This window comes from Camelus dromedarius, chromosome 3 (genome assembly GCF_036321535.1).
Source record: "Camelus dromedarius isolate mCamDro1 chromosome 3, mCamDro1.pat, whole genome shotgun sequence".
Taxonomy (NCBI): Eukaryota; Metazoa; Chordata; class Mammalia; order Artiodactyla; family Camelidae; genus Camelus; species Camelus dromedarius.
In genome coordinates this window covers 97,475,629-97,500,742 of record NC_087438.1, presented here as the reverse complement: position 1 = coordinate 97,500,742, position 25,114 = coordinate 97,475,629, and the positions used below count along the sequence as shown (strand labels likewise).

At 49.7% G+C, this 25,114-nt stretch overlaps 2 protein-coding genes and 1 long non-coding RNA gene across 6 annotated transcripts in view; 1 reads left to right on the top strand and 2 right to left on the bottom strand.

Annotated features, from left to right (window-relative positions):
- CXXC5 (CXXC finger protein 5) overlaps positions 1–2,320 on the bottom strand; it is a 34,159-nt gene extending 31,839 nt beyond the window's left edge. Inside the window, exon 1 of one of the 3 annotated variants that reach the window (XM_064484349.1) lies at positions 2,240–2,320. The gene's annotated coding sequence lies outside the window, so the exon portion shown is untranslated. Of the gene's footprint in view, positions 1–1,198; positions 1,281–1,361; positions 1,925–2,239 lie in introns of those variants that run through there. The other 2 variants (XM_064484348.1, XM_031449136.2) reach the window with 2 other exon arrangements.
- On the top strand, positions 226–18,794 carry LOC116152290 (uncharacterized). Its single transcript, XR_004135889.2, has 3 exons — positions 226–878; positions 1,027–1,294; positions 18,614–18,794. It is a non-coding gene; the product is annotated as an uncharacterized LOC116152290 (long non-coding RNA).
- A 2,319-nt stretch (positions 18,795–21,113) lies between these two features.
- UBE2D2 (ubiquitin conjugating enzyme E2 D2) overlaps positions 21,114–25,114 on the bottom strand; it is a 46,442-nt gene continuing 42,441 nt past the window's right edge. For both annotated transcript variants that reach the window (XM_010990736.3, XM_064484337.1), the window contains exons 6-7: positions 23,479–23,572; positions 21,114–22,037 (exon numbers count right to left, since the gene is read on the bottom strand). In XM_010990736.3, coding sequence (XP_010989038.2) covers positions 21,992–22,037; positions 23,479–23,572 — 140 coding nt within the window. In that variant the 3' untranslated portion in view covers positions 21,114–21,991. The remainder of the gene's footprint in view (positions 22,038–23,478; positions 23,573–25,114) is intronic.

The window sequence follows — 25,114 nt, the reverse complement described above, 5'->3', positions numbered from 1 at the left end:
CATCGCAGGACAGAAGAAGGAACGAGTCTTTCCAGATGAGTCCCTACAGAACCCCCCAAATATGCTGGTGCCTCCTTGCAGCCCATGGCACCAGCCCAACTCCGCGCACCCCTTCTAATTCCTGACGGGGGAAGAAAAGCGATCTTGCTCCCTCATTGGGCGCTTCAGCTCTTCTGACAGGTCTTGGAGGCGGCCCCCCGTTTAAAAACTGGGGTCACTCACTTTGTTGATCGTACAAATAAACAAAGCCAGGCGCACCCCGCGCTCCCCGCCGGAAAGCAGCCCATTCCGGACGAGGACAACTTCCCCCAGCAAGAAAATTAACACATTCTCGCGGCGGTTCAGCCCCTCGCTCTGGGGAAGTAAAGGGGAGGGGGGCTCGGGGCTGAACTTCACGGGTAAATTTGGGGCCAGAGCAGCGAGGCAGGCGTCTGGAACACCCGCCTCCCACAGCTCCGCAGCTAGAGGAACACCCCCATTCTCCCTCCTGGCTTTGCATGCTGCTTGGCCACGCGGGGCTCGGGAGACAGCCTGGAAGACTCCCCAAGGCTGGGGCGGAAGGGAGACACAGAGGCGGCGGGGAGGAGTGATGGTGGTGGGGGGAGTGATACTTGACGGGAAAAAAAGGGTCAAACTTGATCAGCCCGCCAGGCACCCCGCGGGCAGCGGGAGTGAGGAGCCGGAGGGTAAATGTAGAAGTGGCCGTCGACCTCGCTAAGTGAAGGCGGAGGCTCAGCCACGCGTGCTCCCGGGCCTTACGAGCAATTATCATCGCCCCCAAAACACAGGGCTGCGAATGGGGTCTGCTGGGGGGAGTGCGCGCCGGAGATCTCCAATCAGCCGCCCCCGCAGGCGGAGCGCCCGCCCAACGCCGAGAGGTGAGGACCCGTGGTCCAGCCGCCCCTGCACCCTCAAGCTCGTGTACTTGGGGAGGGGACGGTACCCCGCAGGAGAGCCCCGGCCCCAATCAACGGCGCCCAAGCCTCCGTTCCCGACCCTAAAACCCCTCTTTTTGTCTGAACTCAGTGATCTGCGACCGAGCTGACTGCGGCTTGGGGAGGCTTGAGTATAGCAGAGGCCACTGAGCGATCACCGGAGCTAGGGCTCCCAGCCTCCGGGACTCCGGGACTCTGGTTACGGGCGCCCCCCGCCCCACCCAAACACGGACCCCTCCTTTCCCGTCCCTGGCTCTCCGCACCTGAACTTCGGGGGAGCCCGCGCCGCCAAACTTTCCGCCGACTTGCAGCGAACTCCGGCCCCGGCCGCGCACCGGGCCCCGGGGGAGGAGAGGGAGGTAGGCGGGGAAGGGGAGGGGGCCGGCCTCCGGGGGGGTCGGGGGAGGGCCGTGGCCCGACACCTACCGGCTCTCTGAGTCGTCCGAGCCGCCACTGCCGCCGCCGCCGCGAGGGCGAGGGGGAGGGGCGGGGCGGGGAGCTGCGCTCCGCTCTGGGCACCGCCGCCGCGGTGCGCTCCGCTCCAGCCGAGCTGCCCGCCGTGCCCGGGTCCGGAGCCGGAGTCACGCCGCCGCGGTTGGCCGGAGGCGGGGAGGAGGGGGGAGCCTGCAGCACCTGCCCCTCCTCCCCCTCCCCGCGGCCCAAATTAAAAAACAACAAAAAGCAACTAATCACCCCCGAGCGGAGCGCGGCGCGGCTGGCGGAGGGCGCAGCGTGAGGCGCCCGGACTCAGCAGGCGGCGCGCATGGCTGGGCGCGGGCTGGGCAGGGCTGGGACGCGGGGCCCGGCTTCGGAGAACAAGGTTCGGCAGCTCTTCTCGCTCAGCTCGGGCGCCTGGTCTCGCCACCGCCGCCGCCGCCTCTGCTGCCGCCAGTGCCGCCGCCTCTACATCCCCGCTCAGGCTCCGCCGCCTCTGCCGCCGCCGCCGCGCGCCCGCCTGGGCAGGAGCTCTGAACGCTGCCCGGGGGCTGCCGGCAAAACCCGGACCGGACTCAACGCTTCCTCCTCCCGCCCCCCCCCCCCTCTACAACCACCTCGGCTCCCCTCCCTCCTTCCTCCGCCTCCCTCCAACGCTGTTCTGGCCACTTGGACGCCGCAGGCTTTGAGGCCGGAGCCGCAGCCACTGCGCCTCGAGCTCCCCGCACTCCGACGAGGTCGGCCCAGGCTCAGCTCCCCAGCGCTCACCGTCTTCACCTCTATTCCCGCAACTTTACAAAAAAAACAAAACAAAACAAAACAAAAAACACCTCGTGTTTTGTGAGGAGTGCATAGGCTTGGAGACCCACCTTACGGGGAAATCCGCCATCCCTCTGGCCCCTCTCTTCAGCCGGCCGCGAAGCTATGAGAACCAGTAGGGAGGGTTTGGCCGCGCCCCTCAGCTCAGGTGTGCGTAGGGCCGGGAACTCCTAGCCAAGAACTCTTGGAGCCTGAAGCTTGTTCAAAGACTCCACCCTTCCCAGAGCGCTTTCCCCGTACTCAGTGGGCTCTAGTTCCCAGGGAAAAATGGGGGGTGGGGGGAGTGTGCAGCGGTCCCTGTCCCCATTCCACAGATGCGGAAACTGATCCGTGAAAGGACATTTTGTTTCCTACACCACGGTCTTGGGGCACCCAAGTCCTGTGTCCTGGAGCTCAGGCGACTACATTGTGGTGTCCCGAGACCGTGGCCTGTGAACTCCGAGCCTGAAATAGTTCTTAGCACAGAGCAACGCTCTATATACACTGACTGAAAGAGAGAACAAAAGCCCAGTGGGTACAGATTTGGGCCTGCATATCCTCCCCGTCACTCAATGCCCCCTCCATCTGCCCAGCTTGGGCTAATCCTAGGGCTGCAGATGTCTTCTCACCGCTTCAGGGACCCAGAGAGCAAGCTGTGGGCTCACTCATATAATCCCAAACTGCAGAAAATCCCAAAGCAGAAAGTTTCTCCGATTTTGTTATTCGTGAGAGTGGGTTGTGCTTCCCCTACGAGAGAGAAAACAGCTCCCAGACCAGAGACCCTAGCCGGAGACAGGGAGGTCGGTTGGGGAAGTCTGCCTAGGGTTAAATGTTACAGCCTGGGACCGATTGGGGCCCAGATAACAGGGAGTTAACTGCGGTGGCGACCAGGGTGCCTCCAGCTACAGGAGTGGTCGCAGTGGAAGAAGTGAAACCAGCTCCCACCTCGCTACTTCCTCTCCTTCTCTGTGCGACCTGCTTGTGTGGTGGAGGGCCTGGGTCTCCTGGAAGCAGCCCCTGGCACCCACCCTACAAGCCTTCTAAGTTTGGCTTTGGGACCTTGACCCAGCCAGGGGATAGGGATGTGAGGGAGGTGTCAGAGGGGAAAGTTCACCTGGAATGTGTTGTCTCTCTACTTCCCCACTCCCCTCACCCCTGGCCTCCCAGGCCACACAGGGAATGACTCTCTAGTGGACACCCCCTACCTTCCTTCCACAAATGCTGAGAAGTGTCCTCCCTTAACTATGTACCAATGATGGCTCCCTAGGGGAGGCCCTTAGCCTCTCTTCTTTTCTCTAGCAACCTTCCCCAAGGCCACTCCGAACAAAGATACTGAGTGAGTAAAGCAAGGTACTTGCTCTAGGAACACAATTTTAGGACAAGTGAACACCTCCAGATTATCACCCCTAAACTACTTAAAGAGAGATATTCTGGGCCCCACCCTAAGTGTCTGGCACTGTGTTGGGCACTGACCATACAAGGAAAAAGGAAGCGGGGTCCCAGGCCTAGATGCTTCAGCATCTCCACTTAGCTTACCACCATCTACCTTTTCTGGGGAAGCTGAGGCCCACCCAGACTGTGAAGGGGGATCTGTTCCCCAGGAGTCAGCATTAGGCCTCAGATGATTAGGATCCCCAAAATGAAACTCAGTCCTACAGGGCTGCCAAACCCTAGGGTGAGTGCAGAGTCAGGCCCTGTATACCTAGAAAAAGCTTCATGCTGAGATTCATGGCTGGGGAGGGGGGTGTGGAGAGGAAGTATTAATAGTTCCACCTTAGGGAATTACTGATAATTACCACTTTTTTTTGGAGACCTCGGCTCCCTTCCCTGACTCAGGCGCGCAAAAGCCAAGGGGCTACAGGCTATGATGGAGATGAGTCAGGGGATCCCAGTGGTGACTTTCTCAGGGAAGGGGTGTTGGCATATGCCTGACCTAGTTTAGAGGGTGGCTATTGGAGTCTTTCTCTTCTCCTGGAAATTAAGAACTGGAGACCCTCACCTATCCACTCCAGGTGGGAACCAGAGAGGAGAGTGGCACAATGGTCCGCAGAGAAAATGCAACATGAGCAGGAAATGTCTTGTGCAAACCATCCATACAGAGCTCTCCACCATAACAAGTGCAACAAGACACCCAGGAAGGATTGGGCAGAAGGTCTCTAGCCTTGGGGGATGTGAGCCCCCAACCCCAACCCCTTCCACAAGAAGCAAAGGAATCCTGGTTCACTATTCCCTCCAAAAAGGAGAATTTGAGTTTCACATTGTTATTCAATCAATCAACTTAGATTCAGGTGTAAGTTCCATAAATCTCTCATACCCTTGGGGGAGACGGAGCCCTGCACCCACCTGCCCTGTCTTCTGGGTAGGAATGAGGGTAGAGGCCAGTACCCTGGCTCCTGCTCATAATATCCATGGCTGGCATTTACAAAGCCCTTACCCTGAGCAGGGTATTGAGCTAAACAGTTAAGGTACCTTATCTCATTTAATCCTTACATCAGCCCCAGTAGTAGTATCATCCCATTTTTCAGATGGGGAAACTGAAGTGAAACTGGCACCAAAGTTGTTTTCCTAACTCCTGAGATTTTCTATCCTAGTGAGGCTTCTCATATACAGACCTGCCGGGGGTTCACCTGTTTCACATCCTGTAGTGATTCCTCAGAGTCCACAGGGCTTAGCTCAAGCCCCTTCCCTGACTTGGCCTGGCTTCCCTAACTGGTCCTATTTCTCTCTGCATTCCTAAGCCCCCCGACCAACACCACCCAACACTGGTGGTCCCCTCAGACACCTCAAAACTCCCCTTCAAGTGTCTGTGGCTTTGCATGCACTGTCCCCTTTGCCCAGAAGGGCCTTAATCAAGCTCACCTCATGAAATACTCACTAAAGACCAAGAGCATGTATCACTCCACTGGGAACCTTCTCTTCCACTCCCTCCCTCAGTTTGGCCCATATCTACAAAGCCACCAAAATAGACTTTGTGCAAATTAGAAAAAGCTACCACATTTTGGCAGATATTGTTACCCTCTTTTGACAGTAGGTCATGAACTATCTTTCAGTCTTCCTAGCTCCCTTGGCCAGGTGCCTTTTTTTAGAGCCTTGTACTCTTGTCTGGCTTTGGGGCCCCTCTTCTGTCCCCTCCTATGGCCACAGTGACCACACTGCACACAAATAGTTTTTATTTGTCCATCATCTGTCTCCCTGTCCCCTCACTACCACCACCCAGAAAAATTCTTTGCGGGTAAGGGAGAGTCTCCTACCTGCCTGAAGCCTAGGACTGAGTAGGTACTGCAGTGATGATTGTAGCCAGCATCTTTGTGAGCACTTACTATGTGTCTGGCACCACACTAATTGCTTTCTGTGAATATGCTTATTAATCCTCAGACTCTGGTTGCTTAATGTTGCAAAGTAGCAAAACCAGGATTTAAATCTTTGCCCTGTCTGAGGGAATTTACCTTTTCCACAACTACCATTTATCAGCTAATGTCAGTCATTGATTAACATCCAATGACTGGGAATGGCTGCATGGAGAGGAGTGGAGGAGTTAGGGTTTCCAATAAAGATGGCAAATCCAGAGTCTGGCCTAACGTCTACCCTCTCCTGAGGCCGCAGTTCCATCACCTGTATCACAGAGAATGGGAGCTGGGGCATTTGGAGCCCTACCTCAGGGCAGGGTGCAGGATAGTCTTCAGTGGGGTCACATAGGTCTGTGAACTCAGCCTAAATCCCAGAGCAGGCCTAGGGGTGCAAATGTGGGCAGGGGAAGAGAGAAGCTTAATTGCCCTGATATAGGTCCAGGCCTTTGGGGTCTCAGTGCTCACATACTGACAATTGGTCCTTAGGTCCCACCCCTCCCCCCATGGCCTCTGAAGGGACAAGAAAACTGTGAAACTACAGGGAAATTTCAGAAAAGCCAGGTCTGTTTCTTAGGAGGCCAAGGTCCGCCCATCCCTAAGAAGTCATTTTGGTGGCCTAGCCTGGCCCTGAGCAGTGTAAACAGGGGGGAGGGGAGGAGGGCATAAGGGGGACTCCAGTTCCAGAACAAAATGACTCTGGGGTGAGGTGGGAGGGAGCAGAGAGGAGGCCAACACACACACTTAAACTTTGTATTTCCCTTTGACCAGGCACAGCTATATACATGCCAGAGACAACCAGACAGCCCCATTCTTGGCCAGGCACAGGGAACTCAGCTCATATGTGGAGGGGGAAAGGGAGTGGGACAGCTTAGGGGGTGTCATGCCCCTGACATTAACTCTTGACTTCTCTAGACACAATCATGGTTCAAATGTCTCACCTAGGGAAGTGGGACTGTGTGCTCCCAGAGGCCAAAGCTGTGGCTCCAAGACCCCCAGGGTCAGGAAGAGGGAGGAGCCTGGAGATAACTGAATGGGGCTTTGGGGGAGGCGGTGCCACAGCATCCTAAACCGGGAGGCCCCAGACCAGGCCCAGAGGGACGGGAGCCCTGCCTGGCCTGAAAGTGCCCAAGATCTACAGGCTAGGGTGGAGGGATACAGAGAAAACTTGCTGGAGGTGGAGGGGTGGGGCTCAGCCTCCCCTCCCTGATCTGGCCTCAGAAGGGAGAGCAGGGTCTTAAATACCCCTCACAGAGACTTTAGAAAACAGGACCCAGCCTCTCTCCTCAGACCAGACCCCATCTACCAACCCCTACTGTGCCTTCCTCTTCAGACTCCAGAGAATGGGGTGCTCAGGCAGTTGCCTCGGGGTAAGCCCAGGATGAACTGCTCTTTGAACTGGCGGGACTGGTTCTGTGTCTAGCCGCCTGGGTAGTCAGGGCAGTCACGGGTTGCTTGCCTTGCCGTGCCTGTGAGGAGGGAGGCCTCAGGAAGGGGCCTCTCGTAAATCGTTAACTCCCAGAGCAGCTTCTGCTGCTGGGTCCCCTCAGCCCCACCCCCAGTCATGATCTGGCACTTAGAAAGCCCACCCCAAGCCAGAAGTCAGAGGTTAGGGGTCAGAGCCAGAAGTCCCAGCACCTGGACTAATCCCTCCCCCAACTATCAGGAGGGAGGTGCAGGGGTGGGGGGTACAGTGGAGAGAGCCTCTGTGGGGAAGGCCCTTTTCTGTAAGTTCAGAGCTTCTCACCCTAGTCCGCCCTCCAGCCTTACTACTGTAGCCCTGACCTTTGCCTATTAGGGGAGAGTCAGGAGCTAAGGGTGGGCCTCCTGGGGCAGCCCCTGGGCAAATCCCAACCCTACCAGACCTTAATTCTCAGGGAGATAACTATGCCAGTCCCACCCACTTCACCTGAAGGGGTGTCACCAGGACTAGATAATGAATGGTTTAAGGAAAATTATTTGATATTGTTCAGAATTGGGATAGGACCCTCAGCATTGTTCCAACCCTGCTTCTTGGTACTGGGGTCCTTCAAGGGAAATAATAAAGGTTGCCTTTCGGGAGTCATTGTGCTAAACCCTTTACCAGCTTGGTAATCTATTTAGCAATCACATAATTTTGCAAATAAGGAAACTGAGGCTCTGAGAGGAGAAGTGACTTACCCAGGCTGTGGCAGCTGTACAGGAGCAGGGCCAGGATTTGAACCAGTTTTGTGCTCTCAAGCTGAATGAACCCTTGAAGGGTTCTCTGTCTCCTTCTCAAATTCCTAAGCTGCGTGTGAGGAGACACCCTAAAGGCAGAATAGGCTGGACAATCCCCCAAGTGTAACACTGTTGTGTAGGGGCTGACATGAGGCAAGTAAGGGAGAGTGTAGGCAGGAGACTGGCAATGCCCCCACCACCTCTGTGAGCCCCTCCTCCAGGGCAGCTCCCCCTCAGGTCATGTAGCCCTTGGTGCTACCACAGGGGAAGCTTGGCTGCTGCTCCCTCCACCTCTCAGGAAGAATTCTCCTGCCCCAGACAGGCTAATGAGGGAAGATTGATGGTGCTACCACCCTTTTCGCTAGGGAGGCATCTCCGAAGCTGAGGCGATGGAGACAAAAAAAAAAAAAAAAAAAAAAATCAACTTTTAATCGAGATTGCAGATTCAGAAAAGATTCATAAGTGAAATGATTCCCCAAGGAAGTATAAAAAGTTACTTACGGCACAGCTAAATTGAGCATGCTTCAATCAGAGGCTGTTGAGAAATCATTAAGATATACAAGACGCTTTTTTAGATATATATGAGCTCTGGCCATTGCTCCAGTTAGAGAGAAGAGACCTGGCCGTGCGCTGGCTTGGACGTCTGTGTCACCTCCTCCCACTCAGACCCATGGCTGGGGAAGGAGGGGAAAGTGGGGAGAAATTCTACCTGCCAAGCCCTAAGAGCCACTGCCCAAAGGTTGCCATTGCCCCTAGGGGCCCAGAGGCTCTCTAGCAAGGGAGAGTGGAGCAGAGGGATTATGGTTAGACAGAACTTTTTATTGATTATTTATTCTCACTTTCCAACATCATAATGGCATGGCAGGACTAGAACTACCTACTTCCTTTGAAAAACTAAAGAGGGGATACTCCACTTCATATCCCATCACCCCTTCCCCTATTGCTTAGGTTGGCCTGAGGAAGTGGCCACCCTACTTGAACACAGAAGGACCAGAATGCGCTCTCAGATCTGTTTTGAGGGCTTGGCCTTGGGGGAAGGAGCAGGCCAGGGAACGTGGGGAAATGAATCACCCTGGGGAGTTTTCACAGATGATAACTAGCTTTTGAGAGGACATTCTCCTCTCCCCATTGTAGCCACATCTTTATTGGAAGGCTTATTTGAGGTTTAACACTCCTCTTTGCAGCCTGTGGGGGTCTTTCTGCCCCTTGCCTTCCCCATGCCTAGGACTTTCAGTGTGGGGTTAGGACATCAGTGGAGGGTCTCTGCTGAATACTTATCACTTTCCCCGTTCTGTGTCCTCTTGGAGACCAGGACTCCTGGGCCTGGGATAGGGTCAAGGCTTTACTCATCTCCAAGCTTTGTCAAGTGCCTGGCCCTCGGTTGGTGTTAAATATTTACTGAATAGGAGGGACGTGGGGATGTGGCTGGGGCAATCTGTCTTATGGGGGAAGGTGTGGAGGAGAGAGACAGGCCATAGCCTGATCAGGGGACTGGAGTGGCAGTGCCTGGACCCCTTTTCTTATGCCCATCTGCAGTGGGTAGCATCTTCCTCCATCAAACCATCAGCAAAGGCAAGAAACCCGAGCCGGATGCTGGTGGCCACACTGCCTTGTGGGTGACGGGAACCCGATCCTGGCCAGGCCGAGGCACTATTTTAAACCCCAGCCCCAAGCTGCCGCCTCAAACTGCTTGGCCCATCTCTGGTTACAAAGCCACCGCCCACCTCCCAGCCACTTCCTCCTTCCCACCCTGGGACCCCCTAGGCTGGTGCTAGGTACAGTATGTCTTGGGGCAACCCTGCTCTCTGTAGGTCTTGGTCTGTCAGCTGGCACCAATGCCCCTCTCCATCCCCTAGCTGTGCCCACTTAGGCACCATCATCCCTTCACACAAGGACCCACTGACCTGTATTCTGACTGAAAATTCCCCCATGGATGAGGGTTCTCGTCCCTCATATAAGGGTACACCCTGGCCAGAGAACCTGAAATGTTGGGTCCTGACTCTGCTGGGGCCAGAGCATGCAGGCCAAGACAGGGCGGATGCTAAAGGAGAGGAAGTAGGTTAGACATAAGTAGGGACTTCCCAGCAGTTGAGACTGCGCACCAGAAAACTTTCCCTTGCCTGCCTGCCTGCCTGCTTGAGCAGGAAGTGGAAGATAACTCCAGAGGGAACCCCATCTCCAATCCTCTGGCTCAAAGGCTTGTGGGCTGGGGGACTCAGTCACCATTTAGTCAGCCTATAGTATCTTCTTCCCTCCCCTTCCTGGAGGGAGAGCTGGGCACTCAGGTGGCCCAGCTGTCAGCTGGCTGGGCTGCTGGACTTGTGTCCACAATCCTTCTCCTACTCCAGGCAGTAGCCCCCACTGGCTCTGAGACCTGCCAAACTCAACCCCAGGCCAACATTGTCCTAGAGGGAGGCAACACAGACGTTGCCAGGGCACCAAGGAAAGGGAGGAGGTTAATCATCCATGCTGGCTCCCCCCATTTCAAGCTGGCTCAGGCAGTCTGCGTACCCCCAAGACCCCACCCACTCCCCCCACCCCCATGCTATGTAGTCTCAGCAGTAAGGTATTGGCACCATGCCTGGTGCAGCTGAGCAATGACGCCAAAAGCCCTACCATCTCAGGCAAGCACGGTTCCCTCCAACCTAACAGTTGGGGCCATGGGGAAGGAGGGTGTCTCCCACCCTCTTGCGCCTGAGACAGCTGGGGACAGAACTGTTTTGGAAACTTCCCTTTCTACTACTGAAGAGACTGCTTGGCATTCCCATGGGGTCCTAGCCACCCCTTCCAACCCAGGGGGCTGATCCTGAGGTTAGACTAGTGGCTCTCAACTTGGGCTGATTTTGCCTCCCAGGGGACACTGAGCAACGCCTGGAGACATTTTTCCTTGTCACAACTGCTACTACTATCATCTAATAGGCAGAGACCAGGGATGCTGCTAAGCATCTTACAATGCACAGGGACAAAGAATTAAATGGCCCAAAATATCAATAGTGCTAAGGTTGAGAAACCTTGGGAAGAACTCCCCAACTAATCTGGGAGCCAGGTGGGAGATAGGAGGCATCTTCCAAACAGATATACACACACAGGGGCCAAGGCTCATCATCTCCCACCCCCACAGGCTGAAAAGGTCCTTCTGCCATTCTGGCTTCAGAGGCCCCTTGTGGCCCTAGGAATGTGGTAAGCCACCTGCCCGCCCACCTACCCACCCACCAGCCTCTGGACTTATTAGAAAAAGTGCCCATGGTGGGTGGGGGGCCCCAGCAAAGTCCATGAGGGGGACTCAGACACATCCTACCTACCAAGCAAGCTCTACAGAGCTCTCCCCACAAGAGGATTCTGGGCCTATAATAAGGCTCGGGGCTGCCCAGCCCTTCCAGGCCCATGCCCAGAGGGTTGGCCCAGACCGGATGGAAGCTCTGGCCTCCTCCTCATCTCCCCGCCCCCTCCCATTTCTATTTATGAGGCAGCCATGGTGGCTCAGCTCCTGTCTCTGGTTTCCTAGGGAGCTCTGCTGAAACAACCCAGCCTCCGTGGGTCCATCTGTCAGGGAGGCTGTTCCGCCCCATCGATCGCTGTTCCCAGGGGGCTGTGCTGCTCGAGGGACCCAATGTGGCGGCCAGATAGGAGGGAACCACACCGATAAGAGGGGGTGGGGGTAGCCTGGCAGCAGGCAGAGCTGAGGGGGGCTGACACTTCAATGAGAACAAAGCTAGACAGGCATGAGAAATACAGAGGGCCAGGGGCACCAAGGCAGGAGGCTGGCTAGAATGACCTGTGAAGTGAGATGGTGCTCTCAGCACTCAGTTTTGCTTTTGGACACACCAAATTCCCACTTGCAAAAACAGTAATAATAGCTGACACGTGTCCAGCAGGAACAGTGTGTCCAGCAGAGGTGAAAGCAGCACCTCTGCTTTCATCTGAGGCTCACACCCGTCCAAAGCAGGTGCTGTTATTCTGCTCTGACAGGGGAGAAAGAGGCCCAGAGAGGTTAAAGCACTTGTCAGCAGCCACAAAGAGGAGCAGACTTGGAGGCAAGTCAGCCTGGCCAGTGGCTGTGCCCCAGCCCCAGACACTGCCAGGCCCAGGGGGAGGAGGCGTGTCTCACCAGGCTAGAGGCCCTGCCCGCCCTCCCCATGAAGCCGCCTCCTCCCCCGGGCTCTGTGACATCTGCCCTGCTTCCAGGCCCCAGACAGCTGCCCAAAGCCACGTCAGCACTTCCACCCTGGAGCCTGGAAACTGGCTCTGGCCCCTGGGCAATGGGGGACCAGGGGGGTTGTGAGTCCCCAACAGGGCGGCCTTAAAAGAGGGAGGCTGACTCTGCCCAGCAAGCACTGGGTCAGCATGACCTTAGGTTGGGCTTCTCTGAGCCTCAGTTTCCCTTGTTCGGATTCGGGGGTGGGCTTTGGGAAGGGGCTCAGAAGAAGAAACAGCAACATCTTGGATGGACAGTAGTAAATTTTCCCTTGCAGCCAGAGTTCTGGGGAACCCGGGGCAGGCTGCCACCCCCACTGTCCACTCGGGGCCAGGTGGTCATTTGGCAGGGGTTACAGGGGTGAGGGGAGTGGTGGGGAAGTGTCTGTGCCTGGCCAGGCCCGAACACTGGCTGGCTGGGGCCAGAGATAACCGGCGCCTCCCGGAAAATCATTAGCATCTGTTTGGGCCACGGCAAAGTTGGCCTGCAGGCGCCTCCGCCCGCCGGAAACGGCCCCCCACGCCCCCACCCAGGCGCTCTGGCGCACCAACTGTGGCCACCCCCTTCACCGGGGCCAGCTCAAACTCGTGTAGCAACAACATCCACCCACCCGGGGAAGGGGGGCCTGGGTGCAGGGCCGTAGGCCGGTCAGGCAGGGGTCTGGCCTCGCCGTCGGGCGTCCTGGCGCGATGTGGGCGGTCCGGTCCGTGCTCCGGGCGATCCAGGCCAGCTCTTGGCGGCGCCCGCACTGGCGGCAGCCCAGGGAGTGTGTGGAAATGACACCGCCAGGGCGGCGGAGATCCCCCCTCCTGACATTGGCTAGAAAGTGGAGCAGCTCGTCAGGGACAATCAATGGCGATCGATCGTTGCAAGGCGAGGGCGGGAGGCACGGGGGAGGGGCAGCAGGGCCGGCAGAGGTGGGGGCATCCGCGGCTGAGGTCAAACAACACATAGACCCGCAAAGGGGCACAGCAGCACAGTGGGTCACAAAGACACACAATGCGGACTGGGATGGGCCACCGTCCCCACCAAGGAGGCACACTCACCACACGGACTTACAGCACACCACATCGGTCTCTGACATAAGTATGACACAACGAGGTCAAGGGGTCAAACAGATGGTTCCCACGGACACACACAGTAGGATCACAGACATAACAATACAACCCTTCACACTATCACACAACTAGTTCATACCACCACAACCGATGATCCTACACTAGAAACCCACGACATCACCAATACACAGTGAGTCATAACATCCCACTAGCTGGTCTCAACTACACAACAGAACCGAGTTACATACTCTGGCTGCACAACAAAGCAAAAAAATCACACGGCCAAATTATACATCATCACCATCACCTCAAAGAACACTGTCAAACTGGGTCTTACACTATGGAACACAATGGTGCCCCATATTGGCAACACAACAGGATAGAGATCCCAAGTATACAACAGGGCACCACACTGCCACAAGTTGCACTTCAGCAACTAACACAAATGCAGCATATCACATCCCCCAACATGAATGAATATAACATGGAACAAACACTGTGGCACAGGCAAACCAGCATTAACTCTTTGGGTTCTGACAGAACTAAATGAGCTACTGCAGGTTAGGCACTTAGCACAGGGCCAGGCACATGGTAAGCACTCAAAACAGAGGGTACTGGGATCATTTTTAATGTAGGTATACCAGTTAAGTCATACCAATATAACGATTGTAACTCCATAGTAGCATCACTCTCTCCAGATAGGTCCATTCCTCTCCAAGAACCTGATTCATCCCACTAGCAAAACTAGTTCTGTCATTACACACATCTGAGAGACTCCAAGTGTCACAAACAACTCACACTGCTGCACTTTCTCACACAGTGACCTCACATATCACCTCCCCTAGGACACAGCCACACAGGCCATACACACTCTGGGACTTTGTTGGGAAACCACCCCCAATCTCTCACCAGGTGCATCTCAACTAGTCCATAGCTACTGGCTCCATTTCCTGCCACTCTCACAAAGTTGTAGAACACAAAGCACCTCCCACCCAGCAGTGATCAGTCACAACAGGGTCCCAGAACCTCCCAGGTAAGTATCCCTAACCAGTCTCTCTCTCCATTTCTCCATTTCATGTACAGAAACTGAGGCATCAGTTCCAGGTCCCTCAGAAAAAGCCCTCCTTATCCCAAATCTAAAGCAGGAAACAGGGCTGCCCCTGATCTCAAACATCCCTCCTCTTCCCAGGGGTACATGTGTGGGAACAAGGCTAAGATCCCTCATTCCTTCAACACACCCTTTTGGGCGACTCCTGTGGTTCCCAGTGTAGGGCCAGCTAGGCTGTAGCTCTCACTTCCTCCAATTAAGGCTTGGGCCCTCCCAGGCGCTTCCAGGAATCCCTTGCAGCCAGTGAGCTCCCCCTAAAGGTTCCACCTGGAAAGACTTCCAACATTCCCTAGTTTTGCCTGGCTGTGTAACAATGACTTAATTTTCCAACCTCTCTGTGCTTGGATCCCAAGTCCTGCCTACTGAGCCAAGATTCCAATACCTCCCCCCTTTCTGGACCTCATGTGTGTGTGCACACCCCCCCCCCCACAGCTGCGTTCTTTAAGAGCTGTAGGACCACTAACTGACCTGTGACCTAGAATGGGCTAGGATCCTGGGCTGTGGGGAGTGCTACAATCACCCATGTCTCATCCCTTACCCTCATCCTTCACGTAGGGCTGGGAAACAGCTGGGGGAAGTCCTTCCACATCACCTCCACTCCCAGGGGCTGGAGGCAGCTCTTCCTATCATACCCTTCCAGGCTTTTATTCACCAGAAAGGGTAGTTAGGCTCCTCTTTTGTACCCCAGAGAGAAGCAGAGGGACACAAACCCTGGGCAGGAACACACAGGCTGGTAAGGCATGTTCCATCTAAATGCCTACCCATTGTTTGTAGGCACATTCTTGTAGGATTTGCAAGTGGATATGTAAGCCACAGGCCACTAAGTCCCTGGGTGTCCTAGTAGCTTGAGAAATCCTCTGGCTTGTACAGGAGACCAGGAAAGATGTCCCACTGTTCATGCCTACTTCCCTGAATCCATAAGCATCCACAGCCACAACACTTTAATTTGATAAGGCCACTTTCCACCAAGTATTGCCTATAGGCCAGGCTGGGGGCCAAGTGCCCATTTTCTAGATGAGAAAACCAAGCAAAGGAGAGATAAATTAATTGCTCAAGAATATACAACTGAAAAGTCACAGACTTGTGATTCAAATCCAGATCTTACTTCTGTTCCTCAAAGGCTACACAGCTTAGGCTCACACCCATATGCATAAACACTAAGGAATGTTCATGCTCACAATTCTCTCACACTCTCACAAGTTCCTGCACACATAGGCAGCCCCCTCCCGCACATACTCACACACACAGGCAGGCTTATACTCTCCCACGCCTGGGGCCTGTCAGCCACATTCTCCATGGCTCCCTCCCTCCAAACAGGGACAGGGGCAGGCAGGGAGTCCACATTCCCAGGTTTCCGCCCTGACCCTGACCCACCCCCCGCCTTCCCCACTCAGAGCACACATTCCTCCTGCTACAGCCAGATAACCAGCCCCAGGGGGAGGCCTGAGAGAAAGCAAGGCATTCTGGGGGCCAGACTGCTGGCCTTACTCTGGGCTGCCTAAGCCCTGACTCTACTGCCTGAGTCTGGCTTGGTAAGAAGACAGTTCTCCCTGAAGACAGCCCCTACTCCTCTAGCCAGGCTAGACCCAAGGCTTCCCTCCTTATTCCAGGGACTTTCTTAGGCTCAGAGCTTCATACTCCAGAAGGGGCCCTCAGGTCTCCCAACTCAACCTTTGGGTGCAAAATTCCTTATACAGTTAGTAACTAGAGCAGGACTTGGGGAGCCCCCAGGACTCCTCTCTCTGCTGCTCTTAAGAGTCTCTGGGCAGGTTGAAGCCTAGGTTCCATGCACCAACAGGCCCTAGGTAGTTTTCCCCATCTGGGGGTAGTGGCAGTTAATTCTCACAGCTATGCCTGGGGTGCACCACTTGGCTGGCTCAGCAAATCTGGAGATGTTCACATACCCAGATGGCCAAGACTGAAATTTCAGAGAATTCCCCAAGAAGAGGCAGCTGGCTTCCGGGTAGTGGCCCTAGAGGCTCCCAGCTGTTGGGCTGGAAGAGTGGGGAGTCTGGGGCCCCAAAACACAAGATAAGATTGAAAAAGATAAGAGAAGAACATTTCCTATGCCCTATCACCAGCCCCCAGCTCTGTTCTTCCTCTCTAGGCTCCTAACCTTTAGGTATGAAAAGCCACATCTCAGCTGCCCAGAGTAGATATGCAGGCAAATGAGACAGGGTTCGTTGGCTGGAGTCGCAGGAACGACCTGCCTTTAGGGAAAGGCAACAGTAGGCACCAGAGTTGCCAGAAATATGAGATCCCCTTGTCCACATGAACCAGGCCCTGGTCTGGTCCCTACTAATCTGTCTACACACAGACATATGGGTACTATACCAATGGGGAGGAGGAAAGGGAGCTTGGTGGCCTGACATTTCTGGCAGGCCTTGGGCTAGGACACTAACCTGTTCCTTCACTGTGATTAAGTCTATGAGGGAGCCTGACTGAGCTAGGCACTGAGCCATCCAGTCAATTCTGTCTAAACTGTAAACAAAGCCAAGCCCAAACAGGCCTCCCCACAGCAACAAAAGCCCCTCCCAGGTTCTGTCCAAGCAGAATTACTGACCACCCACCTCATGGTCGTTACAGCTATAGATCACCACTGCCCTCTGCTGGCCACTCAGGCACTAGCATCCATCAAGAAGCCAGCTCACTCTACCCAAGCAAATGCACTTCAGTCACCTCTTTCATCTGTGGGCATAGAAACTTGAACCTATCTGTCATCTATGTCAGTGGGTGGCAGGGAGCAAGATAAGCAAGGATGAACCCAGGGACACAGTGTGTCAGAGGAGAAATCACCAAGGAATTCTGCCTCCCTCCCCAAAATTTACATAAAAGTTCAAAAGGAAGTGCCCTATCTATCCAGCTTAGAGGTTAAACTCACAATCATGGAAACAGTATCTGCCCCACAACCTGTTACAATGCACAAGAACCTCACCTCACTCCTTGTGTTATGCCCTCTCTTTGTCCCCTCCAGAGGAGGGCCAGGCTTAGATGATCTGGAACCATCCTTCCAAAAACCCCAACTTCCTGGAAGGTTTGAGACTTTGTTCCCCTGGTTCCCTCTGTTACACTGCAGCACTGGAAGTCCTGGGTGCCCCCTAAAACAAGGCTAGCCTCCCTCAACACTTAATGCAACACCTTGCAAGCAGCCACACCTTTCAAAGACAGCAGCGTTGTGGACTAGAGGTAGGGGGAGACTGCCCAGAAGGACCTAACCAGCATTGTCCCTTAATTAGCTGGGGGAAGCTCCAGATACCCGTCAGGTAGGGTAGCCTAGATTTTGCCAACTATCTGAAGCATAGAACATCCCTCACCCTGAGGTGGCTCTGGAGGCCAAACGTCAGGTTGTATTTAGGAACTGTATCTAGAAAGCTCCAAGTCCGAAGGACTAAGAAGCAGTTTTGGAGCTTCCAAAGCTACCCTTATTTCCTATGGAAAACTTCAAAGGTGAGAAAGCTGGCCAAACCCTCCCGACTCACTCTCATTCTCTAGAGGCCCTACAATTCAGGGCAGGGGAGTACCCTTTAAGAGTCAAGATTTTGAAGTACTTAGGAAGAAGTTCATACAGGAGAACAAGTGGCTTAGGGCACAGAGTGAGGTACCTGGGAAAATGGCTGCTATCACTCCTCACTCATCTTTAGAAGTCTGAAAAGGAAGATAACACATTCTCCAAGGCTGGTGCTGCTCTTCTCTGGATGGCAGTCACCGGAGACCTGGCCTGGGCACACAGTAGCTTCTTTTTGGCCTTTCCAAACGTGATCAACCATTTGCTTTCAGAGTACACTGTAGGGCAATCAGGAGTTCCAGCCCTGGAAAAGGGCATTCTACCAGTAACTCACACAGGAGTTTAAAAACAAAACCCCCACTCAACTGAAAACTATTAAGCTGTTGTCCTGGGGCTAAGATATTCACATAGTTCTTCATTTGATAAGAGGCAGATCTGGTTAAGGTGCAGCTCCACAAAAAACTCAAAGATGAAAAGTAATCATCTGTTACAAAAATGCCTCTTCCTTAACTGGCCCAGGAGCAGTCACTGAGAAAGGGCAAAGCTGGCTGGTGATTGTGCTATATACATTCAGTCACTTGAGGCCAAAGGTCTTAAAGGCTTTAGTTAGTCCCAATCTTTGAACTTTCCTACTTATATTGGCTAAGGTAAAATATGGCAACAATGGGAGAACGTATTTGTTTCAGCATCACCCTGACAAGGTGATCCCATGCCAGTTTTCATTCTTTCTAAGCCCATCTCAGGAACTGGCCTAGAAACAATCACAGGACCTGAATACCAACCACTTACACCAGCTGGGGCTAAGGTTAGGAAAAGGCTTTTAAGGAAGGCTTTTGTGGAATACAGAGAACTCAGAGCCACGTTTCTTCAACATATATGCACAACATAAGAAAAAATTAAATAGGGAATAGGCTCCAGAAGTGTCTCAAAGTAAGTCTATTTTCTCTTCTTGGATGGATATGAATGTATACTCTAATAGTTTGCCAGTTCACAGTTATTTTATTATTTACAATCTGCTTTCCTAACCCTTCTCCAGGCTCCTGGCCCCAGTCAGACTCCCAAGAGGCTCTTCAACACAAAGCTCTATGTTTGGGAGCCACCACATGACAAACCTGACTAGCTGAAAGCTGGAATGACCTTAAGCACTTCAGTCTTCCTGTGGATCTATCTCATCAAACAACCTAATGAAGATGTTTTAAAGTATAAAAAACAAAATAGGCTGGAATAAACTGTTGAAATAAAATACAGTATGCTTCATTTAGTGATTGTTAACAGCTCCTTTGGATTTATCAATCTGTTGAGTTGTGAACGTGAGGGAAAAAGTTTTATGTGAATATATGCTGAGTCAGCATTTATGTTTTCCAACATTAAATCACAAGAAAAATCTGCTTTCTTTTATATAACATCACACCCACCAAAATAACCCATCACTTGAAAATAAAGAGAATCAAAAGGAGATGGGTCCCTAACACTGTAAAAATTTTCTGCAAGGGTAATAAATATGGTTATTCCTGAGCAGGAAGGAAGGCAAGATGTGTTCATAATTCAGAAGACCTAGGAACTGAAGAAAGTTCTTCTATTAAAACCTAGACACTGAAGGTTAAGGGTATGGTACAACAGACTGAGACAAAAGCCACAGTTTCACCTTAACTGCAGACAAAGGACAGTTTATAGGCATTCCAACTGCAGTTTAGAAATAATTCATTTCTCCTGACAACCTACCAAGGGCTCAAAATAACTTGTTGAGGCAACGAGGAATGACTCAAAAAGTGGAGTACTGTAGCAATTGGAAGTGGAAACAGAATGCCTCAATTGCTAGGTGCTGAGAACATGGGCCCCTCTCTCTGACCACCACCTTACCCTTCTCTCTACAGACCTCCCAGCTGTTCCCCACCCCAACAGTCCTCCTTTTCCAAGCCTTTGTACTAGCCAATGTATAGAAACCAGTGAGACAATGCTACCTTTGACCCACAACAGAGTGTGCACATATCCAAAACCATGTAGTTTTTACCAAAAGAGACTGCAACTGTAACTTAATCAAGTACCCCATGTTATTAAGCAGCAAAACAAAGGGAACCCATACACTTGACTTTCCTTGTAACCACTGCCTCACCAAGATAATCAAGGTTACTGCAAACAAGCTTTCACATGTGATCAAGCCAGGGATACTCCTGTAAAAAGCGATGTGATCCCAGATGAGAACCATCCTGAGTGACACACTTTTTTTGAGAGTGGGGAAGGTGGCCTCCCTCACTAAGCATTCATTCTGGCCAAGGCATATGTACGCAGACTGAACCAAATATGCTCCATATTCAAATGAGCAAGACCAAACTGCATTCAAGGGCCTAATATTGTTTGTCACCAGCCAAACCCTTTCATTTGACACCTGCACACCAGGATAATGACTTTTACTTAGCACTTAAAGATACTTAAGAGCACTCTTGTGAAAATATCTACATTATGATCTAATAAATGGTTATGAGCTAGTTGTTCTCTAAGATGGCAAAGAATGGGGCTTTCAGGATCTGAGCAACTAACTCATGGTCAACAGTCAAAACTGATGAATTCCCACTTACCCATGACACTGAGAATGCAGGGTAATTTTAGGTTAGATCTCAATTCTAACTCCTTTCCCCACAACTATTAACAGTCAAATCTTCTTTGCAAGGTCAAGGATGCTAGAAATGCTAACCAAAGTAGCCAGCAGCTAAAATGCAGCACTTTAAGAGGTTTCAGGTATCACACTTTAGTTCTGAGATGAGTAGTGACACTGACAGATAAGACAAGTTTAAAACCAAAAGAAGCGGACGTTTATTCCTCAATTTTTGTGCAAGAGTGTTAAGGTGCATTTGAAAAAACCTGATGGCTAGAGAGCATCAGCCATGCCTTTCAGGCTGGCCTGGTTTACAAGTAGATTAGGAGAAGGAGGGAAAAAAAGGTAACTTGCCTAGTTCACACGATTGATGTTCTGGCAAACACAGTTGTTTACAAGTTTCAAACTACATTTTACTAGAGTCAAGGGAAGACTTCAAAAAGCCACATACAGCACAATTTAAAACTGGATGAACATCCTGCAATGTTAGTGCAAAGTAATTATGTAGACTCTCCAATACAAGATTGTGCTCATGTTTCCCGGGTTTGGTCAATGTTGCTCTTTTACAATCACAATCACAGAAGCTTAACTTACCAAATAGCAATCAATGCTTTTGTTTTTTGTCCTATGCACCAAAGGAATGTCACAAGGTTTTGGTGAAATGTAGCTTAGTTTCAATAATAAAGCAAATTTCTTTTTAGTTTAACAGTCATGTTCCTGGAATACTGCACATATAAGTTTCATGAAAATGCTTTTAAGCTTATGCCCTTACCCTGTTCAGTAAGATTACTTTCAAGATATCCTTTTTGCTATGTAAACTGGAACTGTTTTGTGATTTTGAAATGCAACCACTATAAATGAAAACATTTCGGGGGGGGGGGGATTGCACCATTAATCTCAGCTAGACAAAGTTCTTAAAATCAAAAAGCCTATTCACACAAAATTATATGTAATGACTGTAGTAATCAGTTTATTACACAGATTAATCATTCTTGAACGTACAAGCTCCAGAGGAGCAATTGGGTCTTTAAATATACACAAGTATTTCCATCAAATGAATTTTCACCCTTACATCCAGATAGACCTAAGCAGTTAAAAACATAAGAAAAATAAGAGCTATTAGCTATGTATTAACTGAGAAACCACATACAAACCAAAGAATATGGAAGAGAGAAAGAGGGGCTGAAGGATGAAGGGTGGGGAGATGTAAAAGAGTTGGGAACAAAGCCCATCACACTTCACATACTAATAGCTCCAATCCATTTAAATGTTGACCAGTTAAACTTAGACCTTAAAATACAGGATGTGGGTAGAGTTTAATCTGGTTGGTCATAACTTTCACCTAAGACGCAGGTCCTTCGGAATAAAATGAATACAGAAACAGCTTCATGTTCTTCGCCTTGCTTTTCATAACTGTTTTGAGTTTAATAGGATTCCACTTAAAAAACAATCTCCTACAGGTCAGTGGAGCTTTTCTTCCCCTTTCAAGCACACACCATACCCACCACCCCTCACCTTGCCGTTATCCAAATTTAAGTCAATACGGAAAGCTTTAAATCTCACACCTAGGTTATGCCTGGAGAACTGGCTTGTCACACACACACTTCTCTGCTAGGAGGCAATGTTGGTACAGAAGTACAGTATTTCTAGTTTGTTGTTCCAAGTATGTACAACACGCAGCACTGCTGTATCAGGTAAACATGTGCACGGGGGAAGATGAGGCGTGGGCTCATAGAAAGCAGTCAAATGGAAATCAAAAGGACTTTCTCTTTCAGAGTTCCCCTATCTTTATTTGTAGAGGTTATCCAATAATTTCTTTAATTACATCGCATACTTCTGAGTCCATTCCCGAGCTATTCTGTTGTACCTGTACACACAAAGAGAAGCTTGGCTTAACACAGGTGAGGAGTCAGTTAGAAAGCAACAGATTTCATTTGTTATCCCATCTAGTAACTTGAGGGGAATAACTTATAGTACATTCAAGCTAGGCCATCTATCTACTTCAAATTTCTAATAAATGTTTATTCAATGACAGTGGAAAATGTCCTGTAACTGCTTCTAACAGAGGATTTCGATTAAATTTTAGCATTTGCTGGCATACCCTTTGTCTATACTTGATTGACAAATTTCTAAGACAAGATCTTCAACCCTTGATTTATTATTTGGAGTACAATAAATACTATATAATTCTACATTAAAAGGTTCTTGAAATCATATAATAATGATTAAATTGACATAATACTTCCCCTGTATCAATAAAACAAATAGTGCTGGCAGAACTTATTTTAACAATTTGGTTGCTAAAATGAATGGGTTTATTGCTCCAGAAGAATATTTCAGCAGTAAAATAAGTAGGGCAAAAGGCTCTCTAGTTCTTTGATTTAAAAATGTTCTGCTGAACATTACTACCACAATGTCCTGGGGAAAAGCCTCATAATTCTAGATATTGGACAAAATAGCTTCCTAATCAAAAAGAATGGTGAATAAATTCACAAATAGAAAAAAGCATGATCTAATTTTTTCTGAATTCAGCCAAAAATACATAGCTATAGATACTATTCAGACCTAAACACAGACAAAACTAAACTAAGAACCAACTGCTGTTAGAATCTCCCATTCCCAGCGGAGCTCCATTAAAATATACTATCTATACACCTCTCTAATCCAATAATTCAAATAATTCTCTAATCCTTCATATTTTAACTTCAGAAAATTACTATCTCCCATCTGTTTCCTCCTATAATCTTACTGAATAATACACAAGACAAAAAAGGTTACAACACTTTCAGTTACTATCTCTTTTGATATCCTGACCACTCTTTAATAATTCACAATACAGTTGTAAAATATGTAAATTATATCTCAAGTTTTGTTTTAAAGGAAATTTGGAGCTTTCATGCCTTGCTGTGTTTATTCACCTTCTTTTTTAGATTATTCCAAATGGTTGAAAAGTCAATTCCCTTTTCCCGTTTATTTACAAATACCTACCTAAGACAAACAGGCTCTTGATGCACAATGTTTTGTATATGTCAAAAGCCAAGCAGAAGACATAAAGCCATGGGAAAATACATTGTAGAAAAGTTTTTCTAGACAGTAGAAGTCATATGAAACAATTAGAGTTAAAATCATCTACTTGATACCATCTAGCAATACTTGATGCAAATACTCCTCTTCTCTGTCCCTGAGGGAGTATATTAGGACTTCATTTTAAGTATCTGGCCCATACTCAGCCCTTAGTTAAGAAAGCGCTGAAATACAAACATCTCCACCCTACCACAGATACTCTTCTGTCTGGAGACAATACTTACTTTTCTCTATCTGTTTTGTAGATCCGAGCAATCTCAGGCACTAAAGGATCATCTGGATTGGGATCACACAACAGAGAACAGATGGACAAGAGTACTAGAATGAAAAAAAACGTATCCTTTAGTAGAGGATAAAAGCAAAAAAGGTTGAAAGAAACATGAAATGGCAACACAAGAGAAAATTTTAAAAATCTATTTATGTTGTAGTGCCGAGCAGCTTTGTAAGCTCTACCTAATTTTATAGTAACAGTAATCAACAAAGACTCTAAGACTTCTCTGTGCTTGAACTCCTAAGAAAGCTGGCCCAAGCTGGTGAAGTATCTTGCCCAATGCCCCTGGTTAGTAAGTGGAATTAGAAGGTCTTCCAAAATGGAATGGTCTTCCGAAGTTGAATCCAGGTTTTCCAAATTCTAGACCAATAACACTTTTCATACCCCAAAGTTCAATTTTTAGATGCCCATGTTTAGAGATAAATGGCTTTCAGAATTCCAAAGACAACTACACTACTGAATGCTCTTATTCAGAAATGACAACTAAGAAATCCAACAATCACTGCTTTCTCAATGGCAGGTACTATATTCAGATGTAATGAATTTGTTTTATTTTTAGTTGAAAACAATTTAGTCTAAGAACATAAAGGCCAGTACTTGCTTCCAAATGAGGGTGGCCACACATATTACAGAGGATACAACACATGTCTAACTAAAGTCTCAAATTACTGTCAATAACAATTCAGAATCTTATCTAAGCTATTTCTTCAGTGACAATCTGGAATGTAGCAGACAAATCGCAACAGTACAATTTCCTCTGTTCAAATCTGTTAATTTATGTATTCCTTATTGAAAGCAAAGAGGAGGCCAAAGCCACTAATTACATTAAGTCCAGTGGCCCCTGACATACTAAAATAAATTCCAATCTTTCTAGTCTGATGCTGACAGAACTCAGCTATCTTACTTCTAATGTTCTATATAGCAAGAGACAATGATTCAGAGCCCACTTTACTCCCAAAACATCAAACTCCACAGGAAAAGGATTTATTCATTTTCCTATCAAATCTATTCTACAGAGATCAAGGGCTTCTGAGAGGCGAAGAAATTTTACACGCCCTTTATCATTCAGTTTTTAACAAAAAAGCTATTTCCTTGCCTTAAGAGTATATGGAAAGTAAAAAACATCAAGAAAGATGTTTTCTGACTCTTCATTCCTGTTGCCCACAATTCTGGCAGGTGGCATTCCCAGAACATCTTCTCTTCCCATTGTCAGGTGTATCACCTGATGCCCTCTTCAAGCACAGAACATTCTAACAGCAATTAGGAAAGATTTCATGTATTTCCTGGAAATGACAACAGGGAGTTATAGATTTTTGAATGTTCATAAAATTATTGACTATAGAAATAAGAAACTTGTCTGGCCTATCAAGTTGGCAGGATCACAACTGATTTTTCAACCTAAAATTTGACATACTACCATATTAGTATTTGTTATAAATTTCCTTTTGCTTACTCTTACAACTATTTCAATAAGGCTAAATTTAAAAAGATAAATTTTAAAGAAATAACTTTCATCATTTTCCTTCCAGGAAAGGAAGGTAGGATGGTATCTGGTTGGACCTGGTAAAAGATTCTTAGTACACTATTTA